This window comes from Ambystoma mexicanum, chromosome 1p (assembly GCF_040938575.1).
Source record: "Ambystoma mexicanum isolate Mex_15411 chromosome 1p, UKY_AmexF1_1, whole genome shotgun sequence".
Classification (NCBI taxonomy): Eukaryota; Metazoa; Chordata; class Amphibia; order Caudata; family Ambystomatidae; genus Ambystoma; species Ambystoma mexicanum.
In genome coordinates, this window is record NC_090921.1 from 1154796838 (window position 1) to 1154822500 (window position 25663).

At 45.2% G+C, this 25663-nt stretch overlaps 1 protein-coding gene across 1 annotated transcript in view; it reads right to left on the bottom strand.

Moving 5' to 3' along the window:
• Window positions 1-25663, bottom strand: part of ATP4A (ATPase H+/K+ transporting subunit alpha) — a 126497-nt gene that overhangs the window by 40937 nt on the left and 59897 nt on the right. The window contains exons 11-15 of the mRNA XM_069640948.1: window positions 13836-13970; window positions 8545-8737; window positions 6805-6980; window positions 4352-4488; window positions 2326-2476 (exon numbers count right to left, since the gene is read on the bottom strand). Coding sequence (XP_069497049.1) covers window positions 2326-2476; window positions 4352-4488; window positions 6805-6980; window positions 8545-8737; window positions 13836-13970 — 792 coding nt within the window. The remainder of the gene's footprint in view (window positions 1-2325; window positions 2477-4351; window positions 4489-6804; window positions 6981-8544; window positions 8738-13835; window positions 13971-25663) is intronic.

Here is a 25663-nt window from a genome sequence, read left to right on the forward strand (position 1 = left end):
GTCATTACTACACCCCCGCTGACCTTCCAGCCTCCGAACCTCACAGCTTCACCACCCTAACACGCAAACACCCTAGCCCAAGCATAAACAGCAGTACCACCTCCAAGCCCATGTCCTGCCAACACAAAACTTTCCCGGGCCACTGCACAACCCCACACTGGAAGCCAAAAACACGCTCGCTGACCACTGCACGTCACCCTAACATTTTGCATGCCAGACAAAAAAATATCACGACCTCAAATAGAGAATTTACTTGCCCATTTCCGGGGCAGAAACACGCTGATCCTCTTTAAGCTGCTTAGAAGTCCACCCTCCAGATGAGGCCTGCTTAATTGCAATCAGCGGGCATCAACACCACAGCAAAATGATCTTGCCCTGCTCCTGCTAACCCACTTCAAGTGATTCCCTTGCATGATCCAGGTGCCCGGAGTTCATGAAATGGGACCTGCACTATGCAAGAACGCATAACATAACAAGACGCAACGCTAAGGACCACTCTGCTTTTGCCACATTTCAGGCCGTAGCAGCAATCAGCGGGCATCAACACCACAGCAAAATGATCTTGCCCTGCTCCTGCTAACCCACTTCAAGTGATTCCCTTGCAGGATCCAGGTGCCCGGAGTTCATGAAATGGGACCTGCACTATGCAAGAACGCATAACGTAACAAGACGCAACGCTAAGGACCACTCTGCTTTTGCCACATTTCAGGCCGTAGCAGCAATCAGCGGGCATCAACACCACAGCAAAATGATCTTGCCCTGCTCCTGCTAACCCACTTCAAGTGATTCCCTTGCAGGATCCAGGTGCCCGGAGTTCATGAAATGGGACCTGCACTATGCAAGAACGCATAACGTAACAAGACGCAACGCTAAGGACCACTCTGCTTTTGCCACATTTCAGGCCGTAGCAGCTCCACAGACAGGGATGTGAACGGTGGCATGTGAAGTCTTAGGCGTCAGCTACTGTCTACGGAAGAGGGCGACTGAAAGACGTCTTTGGAATAAGCTCTCCCACAATGAGCGGCTTCTGTGCTCAACCCTCACCACTGCTGACTGACGCTAGCCTAACTGATGAGGCAACCATTATTCCTTACTCACACAAGAGGCAGCCTCGTCCATATTGTTAAGGGGGCCCATATCACACCCTTCAAACCTCATAGCCCAAGGACCTTGGGTGACTTCCAATAGGGGGTGCAATAAGTCCTGGACTGCCCTTTCTCCATATAACCGAAATCCACATATCACAACAGGGGATGAAACACAAGCTGCAACAGTTCAATTTAGTTTTGGAGTAAGGTTATACAAATCCAATTCACAATCTGATGTTTGATATTAAATCCTAATGGAGCTCCAATGCTGGTGCCACTAGGGCATGCTGCCACCAAGGGCCGCATTATACAGAGAGTAAGCAATGCACAGGTTGCCAGTGGGTAATATGCAATGCTCTCCCATTGTGGGCACACAGCACCACACAATGTGACAGATTAAAATAGGTCTGTTGTTCTCAATGTGGTGGGGGGATATAATAAGACCCCACCTACAGATTACAGACTTGTTTAAAACGGAACGGCGGTTTCCTTGCTTTTTACACTCTAGGATTGTCAAGGGATTGACTTGGCACCTCTGAAAAGCAGTGTCCTGAAAGTTGCATTGTCTGCAGTTCGTGGTGGATATTGGCAGGTGCCTGGGATGTTTCATCTTGATGGATGCAGATGGTTTGGCAGTAGAGGGCATAGGCCTAAACCTTCAGCTAAATTGATGTTGCACGGTTGTGTGATGTTGCATCTCATTCTCCTACACCACACTCTGCACAGTTAGCTCTGCTCACTTCCACTAGGATTTGTGGAACCTGCCAAAGGTGACTGATGGAAGGCACAAGAAGATAAAGTCATCCACCACTGCCAGAGGTGAACCAAGAGTCTGAAACCTGTTACAGTGAGAGTAGCCATGTTTTGGGCAGTGCTTTAATGGTAATAGTGTGACTCGATGGGCTTTGAACATATCATCCATTCCCCATATCGGCAAGGATATTCCTAATTTAAATTGGTATGATGTTTACTAGAGTTCAATCTCTAAATTGAACTCGTGTTTGACTGGGTGATTTCACATCCAGAAAAATGTTCTAAATATGCATGTTAGGGAATGGTTTGTTTTTTTGTGTTTTATAATGACAATCGGCCATTTTGTGCAATGTTTATAAGGGCTTAGCTGTAGAATACAGCGTGTAGGCGCTCTTCTCACAGTGGGATCACTCCAAGCTCGTGCTGACCTCGTGGAAGAGCAGATCAAGCAGACATTTGCCTCTGAAGGCAGGTAGGAACTCACCAGTTTCTGGCAACTTTCTACGATGATCAGCTTTTGCTGGGGCGATGTCCTTGCAAATACCATTTCCGGATGCATCTTTAGGCATTCTACCAGTTCCTCAGTCGACATGTCCTTCAGCTGCCCCCCGTTTATGACACAGGCCCGAGCATCACTTCAGAGGGAGAGAGAGAGAAGGGAAACGGGCAGATGTCAGTCTTCTGGACACATAACCACACTGTCCACTTTGCCAACTGCCCCGCCTGAGAATGAAGAAATCACAAATCTACTGGTGTGATATAGGCACCCGCTAACTTGATGATCGCGGATAAGCCCATCTCTCTTTCCATGCCTACACATTCAGGTACCAACCGCCATATGCATATCTTTTTACTCAGAAATCTAGCATGACAACACATCAAAGAACCTGGAAAAATGTAGACGTGCCTCATCTCGCAAGTAGCAACATACATTTGGAGCATGTTTGTGTGGTGAAAATCTATGACTGTGTATTGTGAGGGAATGGAATTCTCAAAAACCTAAAACATGACATTGTCATTTTTGCATATACAATGCCCCAAAAAGCCTACAACAAATAAACCAAAGATGTTAAGACTTCCCTGAGCCATGCCACTGTTAAAAACCCTACATAATGAATACAAATGCAAGCTGAAACGTATTTGTGAACTCTGTCAGGACCAGCATTCCGAGAAATGCATCTTTCCTACTATAAATAATGATGTATTCACAGGAAATAGGCAATGTACTCCTCCCATCACTGAATCAGAAGCTGTGCAAAATGTGTTTTGTCATTCTTGAGCAATAGTGCACTCTACCACTCCAGACGGAGAGGTATGTGCAGCTCTTGCCAAATACTGTATCTCGGCAAGAGATGCCATCTATAGAGCCATTGCTGCAGATCCTGACACTGAATCCTGCCAATTACCAATTCTAACAATGTTGCCAACTGCACGGCAGATTCTCATGGCAGGCTCTCTCCTATTAGACATCTCTCTCCTGGTACCCAGTCTTTCTACCATTTATTTTTCACTGCAGTCCGTTTTTATTGCAGATTTGTCTTACCATTTACCATAAAAATGCATGGGGTGTTTATGTAAGGCAATAAGGGGTGGGGTGGATGGAGGGTGTGGTCGAAAGGGGTTGGGATGGGGTTGCGGGGGTCACCCCCTGCATTTTGCAGTAAACAAATCTGCAAACAAATCTGCAGGGAAGAACATGTGCGGTAAAAAGACATAGAAGCCATCTACATGACCATAACCTGTTGCTACCGTGAAGGAATTGGGAATGTAACACTCGCAGGATTTCTGCTTTTTTAAAAAAAACTTTAGAAGCTTTTTCGCTACCTGGCAGGTGACTGTCAGGCACAAGCAGTAATGGCTCTTGTATTATCAGGACTGGCCAATGCCAAAAATGACATTTATATTGGAGCCCCAAAATTCTTGATCCAGAACACTGTGGCTCACTTTCTGACAAACACCAGACGCTTCTGGCATGTTCCACATGTACTGGGGGCTCTGCGTTGCCCACCTATTGAAAAATGCTTCACGCATAAGAGTCTGTCCATTGTACACAGACCAATGAACAATGAAGGCCCTGCATTCATCCAATCCAAGATAAAGACTAGCAGAACTCTAGTAATAGCAAGCTTGCTGCAGTTCCATGCGTCAAAGAAGCCTGCACGGGAGCCGCTCCTTCCCTCAACAGGTGTCTTTTCTCTGCAATTACCCACCAGAGTACCTCAGAGACTTCCGGAATGGCTTACCTTCATGAAATCTCCAATGATCAATAACGATCAATCAATAACGACTCCTCACTGACCATGGGCGTCAATACAACACCATAAAACCACACTGCTGGCAAAAGTGTGCTTAACAAAACATACCTGACCACACTCCTTGTTATGACATGGAGTGACAATTCATAGCCCGCAAGTGTCGACCCTTGGTGGACGCTTCGAAAGTTTGCCCCTCAACCTTTCCTGCTTACATGGAGGCAAGAGGAAGCCCACCCCCATGTCCAGCCTGCTCACCGTTTGTTGACATGCTCCACTGGGATCCGCATTCGGGCAGCAATGTCTTCCACCGTCTCGCTGCCCTCGGAGATGATCCCAACACTCGCAGCGATGGCCTTGGCTGTGATGGGATGGTCACCAGTCACCATGATGACCTGAAAAATAGGGAAGCGGTTGTAAGGAGAGGGAACTCTTCTCATCTCTCCCCATCAAGTTTGTTCTTAAACCCTATATTGCTCTACCTATTCATTAATTAATTAATCTTTTAACACATTGCCCCTGAGCTATCCTCCTTATCTCTACCAGCTGCGCTAAACATGTCTACTACCCTAGTGTGGACTAACTAAACTCAACAGAGCAAGTCTACCCTTTGCTGTGAGATCCCTCATAGTACTTTGGTAAACCTATTAGACATTCTGCCCCTGCACAGCCAATCCAAAAATTCCCCACCTCTCTCTCTCTCTCTCTGTCTCTCTCTCTCTCTCTCTCGCACGCACGCACGCACGCACGCACGCACACACACACACACATGGGTCAGTTGTGAGGTCACTGATGGAGCAAATGCCTTTTTATACTTTTGAAGGTCGTCCTGAATCTTGGGAAGCATCGTGAGCCATAACTGTTCCACCCAATCGTCTAGCTCTCCACCCTGTGTGCTTCAGGAATGCTACACCAGCAAGGTCTTTGCTATTCATTGTACATTAAAAGAACTGTTTAAAAATAACAAATATCCATACCACGCCTATGGTGTAGAAACTCTACCCTCCACCCAGCCAGCTGCTGATCTTACCATGTCTTGAGGGACAGAGGAAACAGGGAGGATGGTGTCAGAAACTAACGAGAGCTACACATTCTAGCGAGCCCTCTAGGAGCAGGAAGGTTCCCAGGCAATGTGAAGATGGCAAAAGTGCAGGAATGGAGTAATCACCAGCTAAATGAATTTAAAGCCCTTTGCAACAATACCTCTTAAAACAGTGAAGTAGTCAAGGGCTTAAGGTGCATCAAGTGAAAAGCAAAGAATAAGGGTGGTGCTTCATAATTTCGTGCCTCTCTCCAAAAATTATTCTTTTATCAGTTCATATTTTTCCTAGTGTTGGCCTCAATATATCCGACTGGTGCCATTACTGCAGGAAATGAGATAGGCCTTACACTCTGACCTTTTCGGTGAGAAAATTCCATAGCACATTTCTAAAGACTGCCCGAGGCACACACTGTTTGCAGAGAAGTAGCTAGACCGAGAAAAAGTCCCTAGTATGGGTGGTTGCGCACAGATTTAGCAATTATTGTGAAACTGGATTGATCTAAAAAGGTTAGCTGCAGTAGTGAGGCACAGAAGGGTAGTTCTCCCGGTATCCCTTCCAAAAAGTGTACACGTGTATTAGAGAATGTCTCACAAGCTGCGCTTTCCCACACGTTTATGTTGGAGGTGTTTTAGCATAGATACATATACATCCAATTTCTGTTTATAGAGAAGCTGTATAAATAAGTAAATATAGTCTCCGTCAGATAGTTATAGGGGTTTATTCACAAACACTACACGCCAACACGTGTTTCAGCCCTCTCTGGGCCGTCCTCAGGGCGTTTAGAAAGATAATAGTTTGGATTCACTATTAACATACATTATGACAAAATAAAATGGCATTACCATAATTGCCATGTAATAGTTTGAACAGCAAGACAAACCATACAATAATATCAGGTCATATTTACACAATCAGCACCAAGTGCAGGTGCGAGGAGAGAGGACAGATGCCAAAAGATTGGGTGGGGGAGAGAAAGGAAGAGAAGAAGAAAACAAATGAGTAAGTATTGAAGTATGAGCAACTACTGTAGTTGTGGCAGGGTACTAGATGCCTTTATTTTAAATGGGAATCTGCTGACCCTAATTATTTTGGTTTCTCTATTTTATGCATTTAACTACAGTAGTTGCTCATACTTCAATACTTACTAATTTGTTTTCTTCTTCTCTTCCTTTCTCTCCCCCACCCAATCTTTTGGCCTCTGTCCTCTCTCCTCGCACCTGCACTTGGTGCTGATTGTGTAAATATGACCTGATATTATTTTATGGTTTGTCTTGCTGTTCAAACTATTACATGGCAATTATGGTAATGCCATTTTATTTTGTCATAATGTATGTTAATAGTGAATCCAAACTATTACCTTTCTAAACGCCCTGAGGACGGCCCAGAGAGGGCTGAAACACGTGTTGGCGTGTAGTGTGTGTGAATAAACCCCTATAACTATCTGACGGAGACTATATTTACTTATTTACACAGCTTCTGGTTACCTGTCTCTATAAACAGAAATTGGATGTATATGTATCTATGCTAAAACACCTCCAACATAAACGTGTGGTAAAGCGCAGCTTGTGAGACATTCTCTAATACACGTGTACACTGTTTGCTGAGAGCCTCTTGCCTCTCCCCTGTCCATTCATAGTACACGTCTCCTCATATCTCGTTTGAATTTACCCGGATGCCGGCTGTACGACACTTCATGACTGCATCCGGCACAGTGGCACGTGGCGGGTCAATCATGGAGATCAGCCCGGCGAAGCAGAGCCCGCTGGTGGGAAAGTTCATCTCCTCAGTGTCAAAGTTGTATCCACGAGGGTATTCCTTCTCGTTCAGGTACAGGTGACAGAAACCTGTGCAAGGCAAACACGAGGCATGTTCAGTCATTCAGGAACACAAGCAGGGTTATTTTGTAAGAAATTCAAATTGCATGCAGGAGACCACCAGCATTCCACTTGTGTGCTGCTAGGTCCCATGCATGCATTAACAAAGCAGAGTGCAAAAGTCAAGAGTAACACCAGTCAAACCTGCTTGCACTGATATCGCATACTCATTGTTTTGTGAGTAAATACAATATTGTTTGCAAATTACACCTTCCAGGTTGTATTTCTTAATGGATTCCGACCGAATCCACCTGAGCTTCAGCAAGTGAAAAACGAATGCAGATCCCATAGGAATCTATTAGTCTTACAGCTGCATGAAAAGCCCATGCAAGTGTAAAATGAAGTGCAGTGATAAAATGGGTGAGGTCAGCACGGCAGTGCTCTTATCTCCGCTGCTTGCCCCACCTCTGCCTTGTCACTGCTGGAAAATGAGTCCGAGTGAGAAATGAAGGCCTACAAGCACTACACCTTGGTTTTACATGACCATTTCCCACTCTTACCATTTGAAATAAAGCTGTATATGTGTGCTTGATTGCATCCTTGCTAAACTGTCGTCTAAACAATTTCAGAGGTCTTTTAACAAGTAACTGTAATCTGGAAGATGGTAGTGAGTATGGTTGGGTCCCAGGTTGGGTTAGAATGAAGTTTAACCACCCTTTCCACCGCCTAGCTGTCCTTTGATTTAACAAAACTATTGTCAACATTACTTTCTGTTCTGGACAGTCCAATCTGACTCCGGGACAGATAAATGTTAAATGTAGTTTGTTGCTGTTAATTTGAGAAAGGGGATATGGCGACTTACCTAAGCATATGTGAACATACCTTCAGTGGCAGTGAAAGATATGAATTGATAATTTAATGTGCTGGTTAAGTCATCAGTGTTTGCCAGTGAGGCAGATTGAGTCTTGAGTTTTGGGTTTCTGGGAGCTCATCATGGGTCATAATATGGGGTGGTCCTATGGAGTGCAACAACCTGGTGAGCTGCACGGATAGTAGTGTACTCTGGTGTACTGGACAGGACATTGTTTGGGGAGTAAGGGAGCATGGTCTGTGTTCCCGTGTCGTGTGTTGTTGTCTGTGTTCCAGTAATGTATATAGGCTTTGGTCCAGGAGAATTCCTTTTTAAGGAGGCATAGGAACTAGAGGTAGGTTCTCTTGTGAAGGGGTGTGATGTCGTGCAAAGGTTTGGTTGCTGAATGGGCCGAGTGTTCCATCCAGGGGGCTCCCCAAGGGTGGAGGGGAGAACAAGGGCTAAAGTCAAGTGCTGGGAGAGAAATATTGTATGCTGAGGGTCTACTCTTGGAAACCAGAAAGTGTGGGGGAAGTTGAGTGGAGTTTGGGGTGCTGAGTTTGAACGCCTTGAAATTTCAAAGTTCAGTGGTCATTACTGATGTAAACATTGTAAAATGTTTAACCTTCAGTTTGGGAAAAGCTCAATATTGTCTAAATGCGACTCAGTTTATATAGTCATGTGTTGACTCTCTGAACCTCTCCCTCTCGCTACCTCATGTCTCCAGTTTCCGGCGTTTCTCACCCAAGACTCTCTCTCCGAGCCCTCCCAGGTCCATGTACGCGGTCTGGAAGGCCTCTTTCCACTGCTCGTCGAGTGGGAGCTCTTGGCCTTTGATCATGATGGTGGAGCAGCGTTCCAGGATGCGCTCGGGAGCTCCTTTCATCACCAGCAGGTAGCGCAGATCCAGCGGGTCTTGCAGCTCGTGAATTGACAACTAAAGGGAGAGAATAGACGTCAATATCGGGGAGGAGATGCAGACAGTGCTATTAACGCTCCTTTGATACCTAAAGCTCTGGAGACGGAGGCAGACTAGCGAGAGTCAAACAGAGAGATGTTCCTGGAAGCAGGTCCATAGCTTACTCTGGCTGATGGTGAGATTTCCCAACAAGCAATGGGGTATTTCCAACAGAAAAGGATAGCGCAACCAGTCAGGGACCAGAACATTTTGATATACTTTGAAATTGAACAATAACTTGTGTTAGAGTAACAAATGGAAGATATGAAGGCACAACAATCTTACTATGTTTTCAGGATGCACCTCAGTCCTAATTATTCATATTTGAACCAGTTTGAGAGAAACTCAAAACACTCAAATTTCAAGTGGGTTGAAGCCCCTGCAACCTTCTACCTTTTTCAACGATCTATGCTGAAAGGTTCAAGTGTTCAAAGCAGACAAGGGCCCTACAATAGAGATACAAGGTTCTTGTCTTTTTTTCCTATTTCACGTTTGAATACCTGCGCACCGTACAAAAAGAAAAAAAACATACTTCATACTTTCCCCATCTATTGGAGAGCCTGCATCTCGCACTGCAAAAAGGATAGCATGCTCTTCTGTGTCCAGCGTAAGCATCCCCTCATAGAATAACATGTTCTTTTATATCCAGCGCAAGCATCCTCTCATAGAATAGCATGTTCTTGTATGTCCATCGCAAGCATCCTCTCATAGAATAGCATGTTCTTCTATGTCCAGCACAAGCATCCCCTGAAAGAATAGCATGTTCTTCTATGTCTAGTGCAGGCATCCCCTCATAGAAGTTCTAGCAGAGCGGTTGCTGGAGTTAGACATAAAAAAGTTTCCTGCGCCCACCCAGTCTGGAAATAGAAAAAGTTTTTTTTCTCACTTTTTAGGTCTGACTTTTTTTCTGTTTTGTGCGGTGGTCCCACCGGCACTACACATAGTATTTTATTTTATTTCTGAGTGGCAGTCAGAACTGGCACCATCCCTCAGGTGAAAAAACTATGGGTGAAGAAGGGAAGGGTGGTTTGAAGAGAAGATTGGGATAGTTCTCTCCCTCTATGAGTGACCCACAAATATTTGTGTGCTACTGGATTTTTAAAGTGGTGATCTTTACCCTTCATGGGTCTCTTGATGGAACAATGCCAACACCTCTAGCCAAAATCACACCCTTTAATGCTCCTACACAGAATTCGGAAAAGGGGATTTACCATGAGCATGCCACCCACCCAAAAACGAATATAATGTAATTCTCTAATCTCCATACTGTGAGACACATCGCTACTGATGTTCAAGGTGTGAGCTAAGAAACTATTCTGTACTCACACTATATATGGTCCATATCATATATGGAGGAAAACACTTCAGGCTATTAAACAGAATCTTTTTCTAGAATGCACAATTAAGAACATCACTTCTATGTGACTTCAAGTTTTCCAGCGAAGGGAAATAAGACACAGTGATGAAAACTGATTTGGTCAAGGAGGTAAGGTGGAATTTGTGCCTATGTTCCTTGGCTCCACATTGTTCAATTCAAGTGGCACTCATCCCACCCCTTCTTTAGTTGTGCATCGATGTACAATGCCACATATTTATCTTTTATAATCTAGCCTGTGTTCAACAAACTAAACCAATCTAACAATACATGAGATTCCTTAGTAGGAAGGTGCTAGGCAAAGCAAGCATCATTCTGTCTGAAAGGGCAAACGAATTCTGCAGAGAGCGTGTGAGCCTGCAAAGGTTTTGCAAGGCAATATGTCATTCTCCACATACAATGTCAAATACTATGAAGGAGCATATCTGTGTGTCTATGTTGATAGCAGTGAGCTCCACAATGTACCATAAGTAACTGTTTGAGAAATTGACAAACTTGGTTGAAAGCATCATACTTCAAAATGTTATTTAGTGATTGACTGGTGTATTATCTTCAGAAGCATGCATACAAAAGTATGTACCAAACACAGAGGGCCATGATGTTAACAAAGCTCAGTGGGTTGAATGCCCACCGCAGAGATTTGTGTGAGCTATATGTAACAAGTTTGAATCTTCTATGGCTGGCATTCCATTTCATCATCTGAAGTCAATAAAATGATTAACGCTGTGTCAAGAAACAATATCGCCTACTAATGGCATCCAGCAACAAAACTTGGGACATGCCTATACCGGGGGAACATTTTGCCACTGCTTACCTGCAAAAGGCTTACTTTGCATAAGCTACCCCCTACTGCATCCACTCTATCATGCTTGTGAGGCCATTAAAAGGTAGATTCTGGTTGACTGAGTCAGGAACTACCGCCAGTGGCATAACCAGCATGGGTGTATATATTTCCCTACTAGCAATGTGAAGCAGTGATAAACCGTAGATTGCTTAGCCAAACAGTAGTAATCTGCCTGCAAATTCACCACACAGCAAGAACATGGTTGACAGTCAATACATCCAATAAGGTTTACAATCTACTTCCCACCTTTGCCATCTAACATAACCCCTTTATTAAAATTCATATCACGAAAATAAACACAAACTGAACTTCAACACCGGCGGACCATCTCAGATTCAGCATGGTTTGTCCCGTGTAGAATCAGAGATGTTCCGCCGATGTTGGTGTTTTGGCTCCTGCCATTTTGCTTTCTCAAGCAATAATGAAGTCTAATTTTCCCATTGTCAAACTAGGCCCACAAAGAGCAGATTTGCAGAGTGATGTGAGAATTGCATCCAATCAAGTGGCCCAAGAATTCCCGCCCGATTGGCTCAAAAATAGGAACATTCTAGCAATTCATGGCATTTAGAACGTTCCAGCAATCTGGCCATAACGTCCACATGTGATGATTGTCCAAATTGTTCAGTCTCTATGATTGGGCCTCTGCAATCTGAGAGCTGGGGCCATGGCCCACCCGGCTCCTGCAGAACTGAGCTGAATATAATGGGATGGATTGTGCCCCCATTCCACCATTCACATTCTCACTCAGCCTAGTTCTGACCATGCTTTCTTAAAGAAAAAAGAATAAAACTGAAAAAATACTAATCATATGTGAGTGGTTACTAGAAGCGTGAAAATAACAATTTGAACAATGGATTAAAAAGAGTAATTCAACTTGGGAGGTACGAAAGAGGTCTTTTTCATGTTTGGTACAAGTATGGTAGTTCTGGTTGTAGTTTGTGATCAATGACATATCAAAACACCAAAAATATCCCAAAGTGAAATAGAAGTTATTATAATGAAGATTTAAAAAAGCAGAAATATTACTAAAAGCAATTGAAATAGTACAAATAATGAATATACATTTAAAGTAAGTGAACATATCTACTTTTACATACATTTAACACAAATGGACAAAGTTACAGCACAAGGCTAAAAGAAACACTTAGAAAAATAACATCATGTCACATAAAGAGACAAACACATAACGGAAGGAAATAAATAGCTGGTATGATCATACAGTCCTAGTCTTCCAAACCTCAAACCTCTCTAAACTATTTTTTCTGAAATAAGTATATAGAATAAAATAAAAAAAAAGTTCACAACGGGAGGAGCAGTGCACCCCTCCCACCCCACATACTTGTTATATCACCCAACCACTTCCCTCTATTTGTCATCTAAACAAGGGGAATAACACTTTGAAAATCACTGCACTCCATTTAAAAACACAAATTACAATAAAAAAGACACACAACAATAGGAAATATAAACATTCTAAACCTGGAAAATCTGTGGTCTGGCGTTGAACAGCGTGGTGCAGTTTTTACAGCAGGGTTTTAAACTTCTGTATTTTAATTTACATCGTTTAGCAAGCAATTCTTATAACTTAGAGACAAAAAATATAGCAACAACACCCGATATGGCGGGCCAGATCCGGTGGTAACGGCCTGTGGTCAAGTTATAGGCCAGAGCACAGCGAGGGCCTTAACAATGGGCCCAGGTGCCATTACCACACGATCCGGCCAGATGGATAAGGTGTTATTGCTATTCGCACCCCTTGTTTTTATTTCAAGGTGTTTATAACAATCTGTTTTGTTTGAATGAATGGCTTGTGTGTTCACCTAAGATGGCCGCCATGGAGCTGAAAGGCGGGGCTCTATGCCTGAAAGGCAGGGCTCTAAGCGCAGCACCTCTTTCATTTCCTAAGCGGCCTGGGAGGTAGGAGGGGCAGTGGGGCCCCCGCCACCAGAAGAAGCAGGTATGTGGAGTGGGGTTGGGTGGGGAAGGAGTGGAGACTAAAGTGGAGGTGGGGGAGAGATGGCAGGTTGAGCGCTCACAAGTCCGACTTTGCTCGTGGGATTCAGCCTTTGATCCGATAAAGCTGATTGGCTCTGGCCCCCACCCTGGGTGCTAATAAAAATACAATTAATCTTTACACAGCCCCTCATGGAAGATTGCACCCAAATATAGGCACTGTGGTAATATTAATTATGAATACCCAATTTAATTGTATTCAATTTAGTAACCACAGAAGCATGAAGGTCTGCCTTGCTGTAATGCATCACTTCGTCTATTGTCTTGAAAAAGTCAGGCTTACTGTTTAAAAAATAATGCATTACTTTAAAAAAACGACATGTAAATTATAGGTAATCGTACAAAAATGTCGACCTGGGAACTGAGACGGCTGAAAATGGTGACTTTTTTTTCTTCTTTTTAACCCCTCCCTTACACCATATATCACCATATATATGTGTGGGGGGGTTAAGTGTATAATATTAATATCGGGGGGGGGGTTTGCGGGGGTCTCCCCCCGCATATATATGTGGTGTAAAGGGTTAAAAAAAAGTCGGCCATCGCAGTGATCACATAGATCCAATTATAGTTTATTTATCAAGTTCTTTTATGTTCATTTGCTTTTTCATTTTTATCTGATTCATAGATTTACTGTATAGCATTTTACATCCATCGGTTATCTGTTTGAGCGCCCTTTACCTTACCAATTTTTGTGAACGGAACAGCTTCATGTGACCACTTAGGTTAGATCGACACTGAAAGCATATGAATTGCTGCTTCACCAAGTGGTGACACCTAGAGTATAGGTTGGTTTACTAAAGCAGGGAAGAAACCCTGTCTGGAAGCAACTTAAGAACGTGTCTTACCTGAAACTTGTTGGTAGAATTGAAGGGCATTTCGACCGCCTTCCCGAAACGATCTCTGTATTCAATGACATTCCCAATGGTAAGTTCAGAGAATTTGAGCAGTGCTGTTTCAGACGCATCTCCAATTACAATTCTCTGTCGGAGGGAAAGCGGGAGAGTGAAAAAGAGAGATGGAGGGAAAAAGGGAGAGAGATGGATACAGAAAATAAGTGAAACATCATGTAGTGGGTGGCAGCAAAACCAAGCTGGACATTGATCATCAGTATGCAGTATAATCCCCTCAAGGTATGACGGTGGCTTTGGAAACATGGACCCCCAAACTGTAGCACATTGCTAAACCTTTGATACTGACTACCCCTTCCTGTATCACTTGCAGTCTTTACCAGGATGGCAATCCATGAAACTAGTCCATGACATGAGTTGATAACATTTCTCTTTCTAGTCTGACCCAGCAACGACTTCTCCTGAGAAATTGATTAAATCATATTGCTCTTTGGCCTTGTGCCTACAATAGTTCCAGTCTGGATTGTGTGTGTGTAGTGAATGTGCTAGACATAATACTCCTGAAGACAGATCCTCTGATATTTGAAAGTGGATTATACAGAGGCGCCTGTATCACAGGAAGTAGCACTGAACTGCAGTCCTCTGACTGTGGCTCCTCCACTTGTTTCCACCTCATGTTGACCAACACTATATGGCATTAAACCATAGTTGAGCAAAAAGCACCTGCACTTATTTTAGGACTTTACCAACAAACTTCAGCCCCAGCTTATTTGGGGCAAGTACTTGCTTGTGGGATTGGCCAGTTTTTCTCATGTCTATATTCTGCAATGTAGACCTTAAATGGATCGCTTTGTTATTATTGCATATCATTTCACAACGTATATGTATGATGGAGATATGTTAAGGTTCAAGTAATGACTGGATTTCATAGTTTATCCCATTAGCTGCCAGTGGCCAGGTATCATCTACTTACCACCATCCACTTTCCTTGACTCTCATTGGCACAGTAATATGACATTGAATTTATTAATTACCTTTCCCATCCCATACTTTTTACATTTTTACACTGTACTGCTCAGCAGTGCGGCACATATGGTGCCCCCTTAGCTATACCTTGTTGCAGAGAGGAGGGAGAAGAGAAAGGGTGTTGAGAAGCTGCATATTTGATTGATATGTCAACTGACAATGCTATTGCTATGCATTGGCTGTATCACCGATTGCTATTTCTTTGTAGGGGTCAAGCTTGTTCTGAAGTGGATTGTTAAAAGTGGCAGTAAACGTGTTTAAATACACTTGTACGGATCCTTATAGTCTTGTACTTATCAGACAGAGTTGGGTAGCAGTGCAGGTTGCCCTGTTCCACCAGACAAATGTGGCTGCATTGCCAGCAGCATGCCTGTTCATACTGGTAGTAATGAGAGGGATTCCCATAGAATCCACTTGAACTTACCACCTACAGAAAGTAGAAGATTCCATAGTAATCCACTGTATGTGCCTCCCACAATCATTAATTGCGGGAGGCACTTACAATTCCATCAAAGTGGTGGAAAAGTGAACACTAAAGATGAGTTACCTATGTTCTTTCAAAAAACCTTTATTTAACAGACTGTGGGACAAGGTATGTACAAATAAACCCTGCATCTTGCATATATTAGTGCAGGATACACAAAGCATATCATTCAATATAAAGTCCTTCAATCCACTAAAATACTCATATTCCGTATCTCGCTACACAGCATTACACAAATTCACTTTCCCGAGAACACATTGCTCCAGACCAATAGTCAAATTGTCACAAGAGTGAGAACTGTCGAAGAAGTGGAGGTTTTGCAACCATGGGCGGATATTTCTCTGCATATTCAATAAAAGGCCTACAGACCGATACATATTTGGCATATCTCCCTTCATACAGAGCAGTGATTTTGTCCGCAACCAAAATGTCCGATATTTTCACCCATCACATCTGAGCTATCATACCTTTGGGGGTTCTTCCAATTGCAGGCAATGTTCAGCTTAGTTGCTAGTAAAAAGTGCCCTATTGGAGTGCCCATGAGTTCCGATAAAGGGGACACCTTAGTTCCCGTGTCCCTCACTAAGATCACACAAGGATCCATTGGCCACAACAGGCCCGTAATCTCTTTCATTTTTGCTAACACATCCTTACAAAAATGGTTAGCTCTCCCACACGTCAACAGCATGCATAAAAGAGAACCCACTTCATTACAGGCCCGCCAGCAATTAGCAGAATAAGCATTTGACATGTGATGCAATCTCTCCGGCTTAAGGTACCATCTATATCATCATATGTAGGAGTTATCACTGTCACACATTTAGATGATTTGTGCATCTGAACCCACATGCGCAGCCAGGCATCGTCAACTATTTTGACTGCAAGATCTTATAACCATTTACGCATGTAAGGCAGGCTGATTATTGGTTCCCCTGTGTCAAGTAATTTGTACAGTTGAGAGATTCTGCCCATGGATATCTCCCCTGAATAGAAAGTTCCAACAGGTTCAGTTGTTTGGTAGCTCCCCGTCTCGTGGGAGGGTGAGAAGTCCAGTGACACAATTGAGCTTAGCGAAAGCGCTTAGTTTAATTGACAGAAAATACCTCCTTGCACTCATTGAAGGTTAGCGGATGCCCATCCCTGTATACCAGCTGTAACCTCTGTAGCCCCTGTTAGTCCAAGCTACAAACCTCCCCTTTGCACACCCCGGTTGAAACCCAGGGTTGTTCCAGATAGGTATAATTGGGTCTATTCCTTGCCGCTGTACCGTGCCTGTGGGGCGCCCTATAGAGTGTATTTCTAGTTGATGTTAGCAATCAGGACCCAGCTTCCCCTTCAGGCCCACACCTATCTAGATAGGAAAGTTGGGTTAACGCTATTGCCGAATGGGCTTGCTCTATCATCTTCCATTTGGGCGTCGAAGCAGTATTGCTCCAGGTCACTACATGTGAGACCTGCGCTGCCAAGTTGTAATGAAAAACATTGAGAACCCCCAATCCTCCCATCCTCAGTGGCATCAGCAATACCCTCTTGGAGATCCGTGCCCGTTCATTTCCCCAGATACATTTGAGAATGTTTCCCTGTGGTGCGGGTGCTTAGAATCTGGGATCTTGACAAGCAACACAAGGCAATGATATAGCAACCTGCGAACCAGGTTAATTTTAAGTGTGGCAATCATGCCACATCTAACCAAGTGTTCTGATAATTTCCTAAACAAGGGAGGGAAATTCCCCTAAAATACCTCTGTCACCCATTGTGGGATCTGCACTCCCAGGTAAGGAATACCCAATTCAGTTTTATTGGAGAAAGTGCCTCTACAGGAGCCCGATCCGATGATCGCACTGAGACTTCCAGCCCATGTAATTTATTATATTACATTTTAAAGCCTCAGAACTAGCAAAAGTTTGCTAAATCCCACAGCCAAGCATCCAAAGAGGCACAATGGTTCTGTAGGGTCAGCAGGATATCATCTGCGTATAATGAAAGTTTGTATTCCGTTCCCCCCATCTTCACACCCACTATTGTAGCTTTAGTTCTAATATGACATGCAAGCGGCTCCATTGTTAACACAAACACCAGTGGGGACAGAGAGCATCCCTGTCGGGTACCTCTAGTTATGGTTAGGTTGGGAGTATATCGCCCATCGACTCTAGGAGAGGTTGATTGTTCCTGGTAATTGCTCAAGACCAATGTGATAAAATTGAGGCCAAAGCCAAATGCTTCAAGGGTTAGCTGAATATACCCCCTGTCCACCCTGTCAAACGCCTGGTGGGCATCCAGTGCCACTACCCCTACATCTCCCCCATTGCAGGCCCCACCTCAATAAATTCAGAATCCACTTCACGTTATCGTGGGTGCTGCACCCTATTATGAAACCCATTTGGTCACCATCAATGATACTTGGTAGAACCTCCATCCATGTTTTTCAATGTTTTGATAGCCTATTTCCCTTTGCTAGGTAAAAAGGTACCCACCAGGGAGTCACATGCCTCCCTCAACAGTCTCAATCGCCCAAATGCCAGCATCCTTCAGGTATCTGGATTACTAATGCCCAGAGCGAGCACCGCTACCCCCCTAACCCATCGAGAATGCTGCCTTGAAATGTTTCTGAAATTTCTCCAATTTATCAGCTTCGGCCCGCCTGCCCGCCGCAATATCCTCTGGTCATCGTGCAGAGCTAAGACAGTATTGCGTGTTTGAAGCTTTCTCCGTTTAGACACCAGGAGATAATTAATCCTATTTCCATTAACCTATTAGTGTTGTATAGTTTTTAGCATTGCCTGTGGCATTCTATCCGCTTGCACACTATTCTCAACTTACGCAATGAAGCACGTGACCCGCTGTTTTTATGTTCCTGTTTGACTAATTTCACCTCCACCTCTAGTCTTATTCGGACCAACTGTTGTTCCCAAGTGTGGGCTGCTGCTTTGCTAATTAGGTCCCCCCACACCACTGCTTTTTTGAATCCCAAATGATTCCCTGTGAAGGGCTGAATCGCTGTTTTCCCAAAAATAATGTGTGGTGACCTCAGCTATTTCCCTACATAGAACCTGAGGCCTGCCTTCAATGCCAAGGTGAGTGACACAGGTGAGTGATTTGAAAGGGTCTGTGTACCTTTTTGCACCCCACTTAAACATGGGTATAGGGCACTTGGGATCAGCAATACATTTAGTCTTGGGAAGCCCCCATGAGCATGTGAATGGAATGAGAAATCCTTGTCCTGCCCATGAAACAATCTTCGTGCTTCTACCAACCACAAAACTCTTGATGTCGGCAAAGACTTATCTAGGAAAGGGTTAGGCAGCAAATTAAAGTTCCCCCAATCATAATTTGACCCTCCATTTAGGCCATTATTTGCAAATGAAAGTGATCTTGCCCTACATTTGGAGCATTTAGGGATATTAGAGTAAACTTGTACTCCCATTTTAAACCTTTAAAACATACGTATCTCCCATGGCTGTCCCACCAAATCTTAACCCTGGTCATTGGGACATGTTCCCTATCCAGTATCGCTACCCCCCATTTTTTCTCCACCCGAAGCAAAAAATGTCTTGGGTAAGCTCTAGCCCTCAGCCGCTTTTTATCCTGCTCGGGCAGATGGGTTTCCTGATGGAGCACAATGGATAGACATTTCCTCCAATTTTCTGAGAGCCAACTTCCTCTTCACTGAACATTCCACATCCCCAGCTGAATATGATCCTCCCCTACTAAATCCAATTCCTCCCAGCCACCATCATGGCACCCAATCAGCCTACCTTGACTCTATGAAAGCTCCCAGCGCCTATCACCCCCACATATTGTGAACATGCACATAGTCTTCCCCACAGTAACATTTTTTCATCATAACTACCCCCAAACCACCACACTCTCCCCCAACAAATTACAACCAATAAACATTTACAAACCCGTTTCATAAGTCTATCCAAAAGACTCATGCTATGCGAAGTCGGACTTGCAGGGAACCTTACCTCCACCTTCAGAAATTCCCCTCGCCCTCCCACCCGCAACTTCCAGCACAGCACCCATCATTTGCACACCACTGCCATTTAGCAAACTCATCGAGCCAAGGAACGCACAACTCAGTAAAGCAAGGGTACCACAATGCAGCTGACGATCTGACCCAGCAAGTTTTCTGGGTCAAGCCTTCACTTTCCTTCCCCTTTCTACTTTCAACCATTTCTTGGACCCTGCCTGACTTGGAGCTGTACTCGGCCCCTTCGTCTAACCCCCCTTCCACCTCCCCACCCCTCAGAAAACACTCCCCTTCTTCAGATTTCTGACAAACCACCGCCTCCCTTTGTATGGGAAATGGTGCACCATGGGAAACCCCCATATATAGTTCACTTCCTTGTCTCACAACCATGCAGTCAAGTTCCACATTTCTCTCCATTTCGTCAGATTTGAGGAAGCTAAGTCCTGAATCAATGAAATAGACATGTTACGGAAGGCGATTGTCAGTGAAGTTCTAGCTGCAGCCGTTATGCGTTCCTACAACTAAATGAAGTGCACCCGGGGGAACACATCCAGGGGTCTATCCAGGGGAGATGAGATGCAGGCTCTTGTTCGATGTGTCCTATCCAGTTCAAAGGTCAATGGTTGAGTCAACAGGAAGGTGCAAGATCCAATATTGATCGAAAGAGTCTTGTCACAAAGACAGAGAGTTCATCGTTCCGCACTGTCAGAGATTCCACAGATGCCAAAATTGTTCCTGCAGGAACAATTTTCTCCATTCTCCTGATTGTCCTCCAAGGCCTTGCATCAAGCTTCCAGCGCTTCTATTCTTTTGGAACACTACCCTACCTCGTAAGATTGCTCACAGAGTGTTTCTTGCACCTCTGAGACTCTGTGCTCTGCTTCAGACACTCTCTTGTCAAGCGCCAGACTTTTTTGTGACAGCTCCTCCATACTCTTGTGAATTTCCTTCCTGATCTGTCTTAGTGGAGACTTGAGTGAGCAGGCCAGGAGTGGGTCTGCAGCATGGATCTGGGCCGCCACCACTTCGCTGCATTTGATCTTGCCCACTGGCTCCAACATCATAGAGATATCACCCTGTGAGAGAACGGATCTCAACGACCGGTGGGGGGTGTCTGTACTTCCGCTCCCTACATGGTGGAGGAGAGGCACAGGAGACCCCAGCCAAGATTCTCTATTCGGTAGCAATGGTCGAGCAATCAAGGCCTAGCTTCTCAGGAGGTGATGCAGGCTGGTTCTTAAGTACAGTGTATCCCCAAGCCCCCACAAAGGAATATCCACACTCTGTATTGGTTAGAACACAGTCTTTATATAATCAATAGTTAAGGTTATGTACATTCATCATGATAACTCACTTTGTACTTTGGCAAAATCTACAATGACAAATATTTACAATCCTAAAGTGGTACCACCCTAGATCTTATTGAAGTGCATGAACAATACTGTACAATGTCACACAGACCAGTAGAGTGAAACCAGCAATAGAGAGAGGAGAGAAAATAAGATGGTTGAGCAATAGGCAGAATACTGACCCCTACCACTAGGCACAGTTCTGTGTGGAGATCCCCCCACCTGGGCAACCTGTAAGAAAAGATATAGCTCAAGCCCAGTCCATATATTGCTCTGCAAGTCTTATTTTCCCCTATAATGTTTTTACCCCCCCAATGTACCTGGTGGAGTCGAGTTCCTCGAAAAGGCGTCGACAAGCGTCGAGGGACTCGCTGTTCGGCGACGGGGAATCGACGGCCCTTCTTGAATGCCTTCCCTTTCAAGCGGGAGGCACGGGGCGTCGAACGTCCGTCGACAAACGAGGTGGAACGATGTCGAAGAGGCGGCAGCTTCGTCCGAGCGGTGCTCGTCGGCGTCGGGGCGTCGGCGTCCTGCAAGGCGGAGGTGTGCGGGGCACCTCGATGACAATAGTTCTGGACCGCAAAGATTGTAGAGACGGGAGCCCAGCAAGGGCGTCGAGTCGTCCGAGTCTTTGAGGTCGTCGGGTGGCGGGAAACCCACCGGCAGGTTTCTCCTCGGCGCGTTGGTCGTCCTCGACTTTCTCCGGCAGGATAAGCGGTCGACGATGCGGTCGAGAGAGTCCTTCGATTGAATGTTCTTAGGCAATGGAGCGGACGGCTCCGATCGTCGGCGGCACGGCGTCAAGTGGTTCCCACGGCTGGGCAACACAACTTCGACGGGCCTCCAGCGGTTCCACAAACCTGCGAACCCTGGTCGACGGCAATGGACTTCGACGGCGTCGATGTCCGGGTGCTTCACTTCGATCTCCTCGGCGGTCCCGTCTCGGGTCGACAGCCTTTCGAGGATCTGTCTTCCAGGGCGCTTCGGCGAAGATGGAGCGGTGCTCGATGGTCCCTCGGAGCACGGGAAGAGGGCGCCTTACGAGGTCCTCTCTCGGGTCAGCCCTCGACGAACTCGACAGCCTTCGGATCGGTCGAAGCAAATGCCACAGCAAGTCTTCTTCTTCCAGCTGGACGTCGAGGATCAGCAGTTCCAGTTACTCTTGAGTGGAGACTCAGCTTCTGGACGCTTCTGAACTGAACACTTTTCCAGTGGTGAGAGGTCCCCAGATATACTATCCTCACTCTCATCCACGCTGCTGGCACACACTCAGCAGCCAATCATACTGCAGGGCATTCATGCAGTCAGTCAGCCAACCAGGCACACAGTGCATTCAGGCCACACTCCTCCCTTCCAGACACTCACAACAAGGAATGTGGATTGGGACAAGTACCCAGCCATTCAACACTACACACTGCATTCAGGCCAGTTTCGGGCAGTGCTGTCTCAGTCTTTGTCTCACATGCCAGAAACCAGACAACCACAACAAGAAGTGTATATTGGTCACACACTCCATTCACCCAGGTCCCACCCACAGGAGGTACCCACAACATACAGACACTGGGAAGGCTCCAGCCAGTCTAGCTGGGCCTTCACCACAACACCATACATGGAACTTCCACCCAACAGCCAGTCAGGGGGAAGGGACAGAGTCAGGGCTTCCCAGGACTTTGGGAAAAACAAGACAACAGGCAATAGAAAGCAAGAGGCCACAGGGGCCATCTTGTTTTCTATCAGGAATCAACTGATCCCAATGGCAGGGCCTGGGTATCCCAAAATGGAGGACACCCAGAGCACCTGTCAAGTTCAGCATGGAGCTGCCACCAGCCCATACCCTGCTCTGTGGGCCACCCACAGGTGCCCAAAAACATACACTAGGGGCACAGGGTTGTACCCCCTACCCATGGGTGCCATAAGGGTATCCCATGGGTCTGTTCACCAAACCAAAAGAGAGCTGCACTGCCAGGAGTCCCAAATGGACTCCTGGGCAGAAAACATGACAGAACACACAATAAAAACAGTAATAGGACAAGGATTCAGAGGCCCTGTCCCTCAGATGCATTTCCAGCATCACACACCCTGCTTCCCGGGTTTAGGTATTTTTGCCATGGTGCTCCGGACACAGCCATGAGTTAATGTATGTTTCCAGTGACCAGGAATTTAAACTTTGTTGAAACATTTATGAAATGCCCTGCAAGCTGCCTCTACCTCATCTAGCCAATGGGGTTGTACCCCAAGCGGAACTTCCAAATCACTCCCCCAGAATCCATGCTGACGGGTATCTACTGCCTTATATTCCATGTGCCCCAGAACACCTCTCTGGGGCCCACTGTTTTCCGAAAGTGACCCACTAATCCAGAAGGGCCATCCCGTGAGCAGCAGAATCAGATGCAGCAGCAGCCCAGCTGACTCCACTGGCTTCCTCTCCCCTGCCTCTCAATTCTCGTCAGCTGATCACAACCTCACGCAGCCCAACCAAAGTCTGTTCGGGCAGTGCCTGGCACTCTTCCCAACATTTCTGCAGTAATCATTATTCAGCTGGGTTGCAGGGTGGCCCCATCTGAGCCCTTTGCAGTATGCTCACCTTCTGGCCAGAGCCCCTGCATTCCACATGCACACCGCCAGTCGGCTGTCCACAGCAGGTGTCTTCCATTACTGCACAGTGCCTCTTTACTGGGCACAGTTCAACAGAGACACTGCTGCACCAGTCTACTCTTTCCGGAGCCTCAGATCTGTTCCGTAAGGGCAGGGGGGTTGCCTCTCCTTCTCATTTATGCTGGAACTTGCTGGCAGCATCCATGCAGGTAACTTTACTTTACCTTACTTTATTGAATGTATAGTGCGCAGCAATGGACCCGGAGGCATGGTGGCACGGACAGTCAAACATAAGGAACAAAAGCAGGCGGAAGCCAGAAAAAGAGAAGCAAGAACTGATGGAAGGTTTTAGTCAAACAACCAGGTTTTCAGTTTTTTTCTTAAAGGGTCCCAATTTTGTTTCCAGCCTGAGATCAAGAGGCATGATATTCCAAGCTGCTGTTGCTGTTGTGGCAAAGGCTCCCTTGTCCGCCCTTTTGGATTTACCTCTATGGGTCACTAGCATTTTTGTCTCATTAGATCTGAGTGATCTCGATGTAGACTTGAGAATGGTGAGTTCATTCAGGTAACAGGGCATGTTACCCAGGAGGCTCTTGAAAGTAATCAGTAGAAGACGGTAATGAATTCTCGTCTCCACATGGAGCCAACGCAGGGTTCCTTTGGCTGGCGTGACATGGTCACGTCTTGCTAGACCCGTGTCAACTCTCACAGCCCCATTTTGGATTACCTGGAGCTGGTTTATCTCAGGTTTGCTGATACCTGCCAACAGACTACAGCAATAGTCCATGTTTGCGCCTACTATGGCGCATTAGTGTTTACGCATTAGTCTGGGAAATTAGAGGTTGCATGTGCGCAAAAAGATTTAGATAGTAGGCCACACCAGAGACAACACTCACCACGTGAGCCTTCATGGAGAGGTGCTGGTCTAGTGTGACCCCTAATGACTTAACTTTCTTGAGGGTATCGATCTTCACTTCTCCAAGTTGAAAATTTCTGTACCGCGGATCCAGTTTAGGAATCATTCTGGGAGACCCCACAATCATGAGTTCCGTCTTGGACCTGTTCTGAGCCAGTCCATTCATAACCATCCAATTTACGATGCATGTGTATGCTTTATTGATTCAAGCTTCATCTTGTGCATGGTCACCAGTCAGAGGAATGATACATCTTGGGATCCCATGGCCGCATGTTGCAGTTGTGCCGATCTTCAGTGTCTGGGGGTCCCTGGAGTCCAGAAAACACACCAGACACTCCCTGTCTTATTAGCAGGCACCCTCCAGTCACATCTTGTGGGAAAGATGGTTGGGAGAGGAGTTTTGCAGCATTTTCTGCCCTCTCAGTGCCAGCACTGAAGAAGCCATCCACACCGATGGCGTTCCTAGCCACAGCCCTGATTTCACTATGTTTTACTATGTTGTACTCTTCAAAAGTTAAAAATTGCACATAGGGGGCATGTACTGCTTAATTCCAAATGGACGTGGTCCTCCCCAAGCAACTTACGTTTTGGGTGATAATTACCCCCGTGTCTTTCCGCTCATTGTTCTGACTTTGATTCTTTAATTAAAGACATTCACCTTTGTCATATTCCTTTTCTCCAGCATTGGAACTTTCATAGATTCCCATGTTTTGATATTCCCTGTCGTCAGCCTGGAATTCCTAATCTGATGACAAGGAATATTCAAAGGATTGAATCATCATAGATTCACATGCTTTGAATATTGCCCATCGTCAGGCTGGGACCCTCAGCCTGACGACAGGAAATATTCAAAGCATGTGAATCTATGAAAGATACCAATGGAGGAGAACTGGAGTTACAGATAAGCAACTTACTGCTTCTTAAATCCTTGTCATTCAGCATAGTCCTTAATCGTAGTCCATCTGCTTCATCATACCCCTTCTCCATTGTAATAGTCCTTCATCATAGTCCTTCTTCTTGACCTTCTCCTTTGTGATTGTCCCTCATGATAGTAATTCTGCTTCTCATAGACCTTCATCATTGTCAATTACCTTTATCCTAGTCCTTCATCATAGTATTTTGTCCTAGTCTTTCTCTTTTGCAGTAGTCCTTCATCACTGTCCTTTGTTAAAGACCTAGTCCTTCCTCTAGTCTATCTCGTTTGTAATAATCCTTTAAAATAGTCCTTCTCCTTCATCATAGTCCTTTAATCGTTCTTTCTCTTTCATAATAAAATTCTTCTTTTTCATCACAGTCCTACTTTAATATCGTCCTTTTCCTTTATCGTAGTCCTTCATCACAGTCCATCCCCTTCATCAATTTCCTTTGACCTAGTCATTCTTCATCATAGTCATTTATTGTAGTCCTTCTCCTTCAGCATAGTGCTTCAATTTAGCTCTTCTCCTTTGTCATAGAAATTTGTCCTTCTCTTTGTCTTGCTAC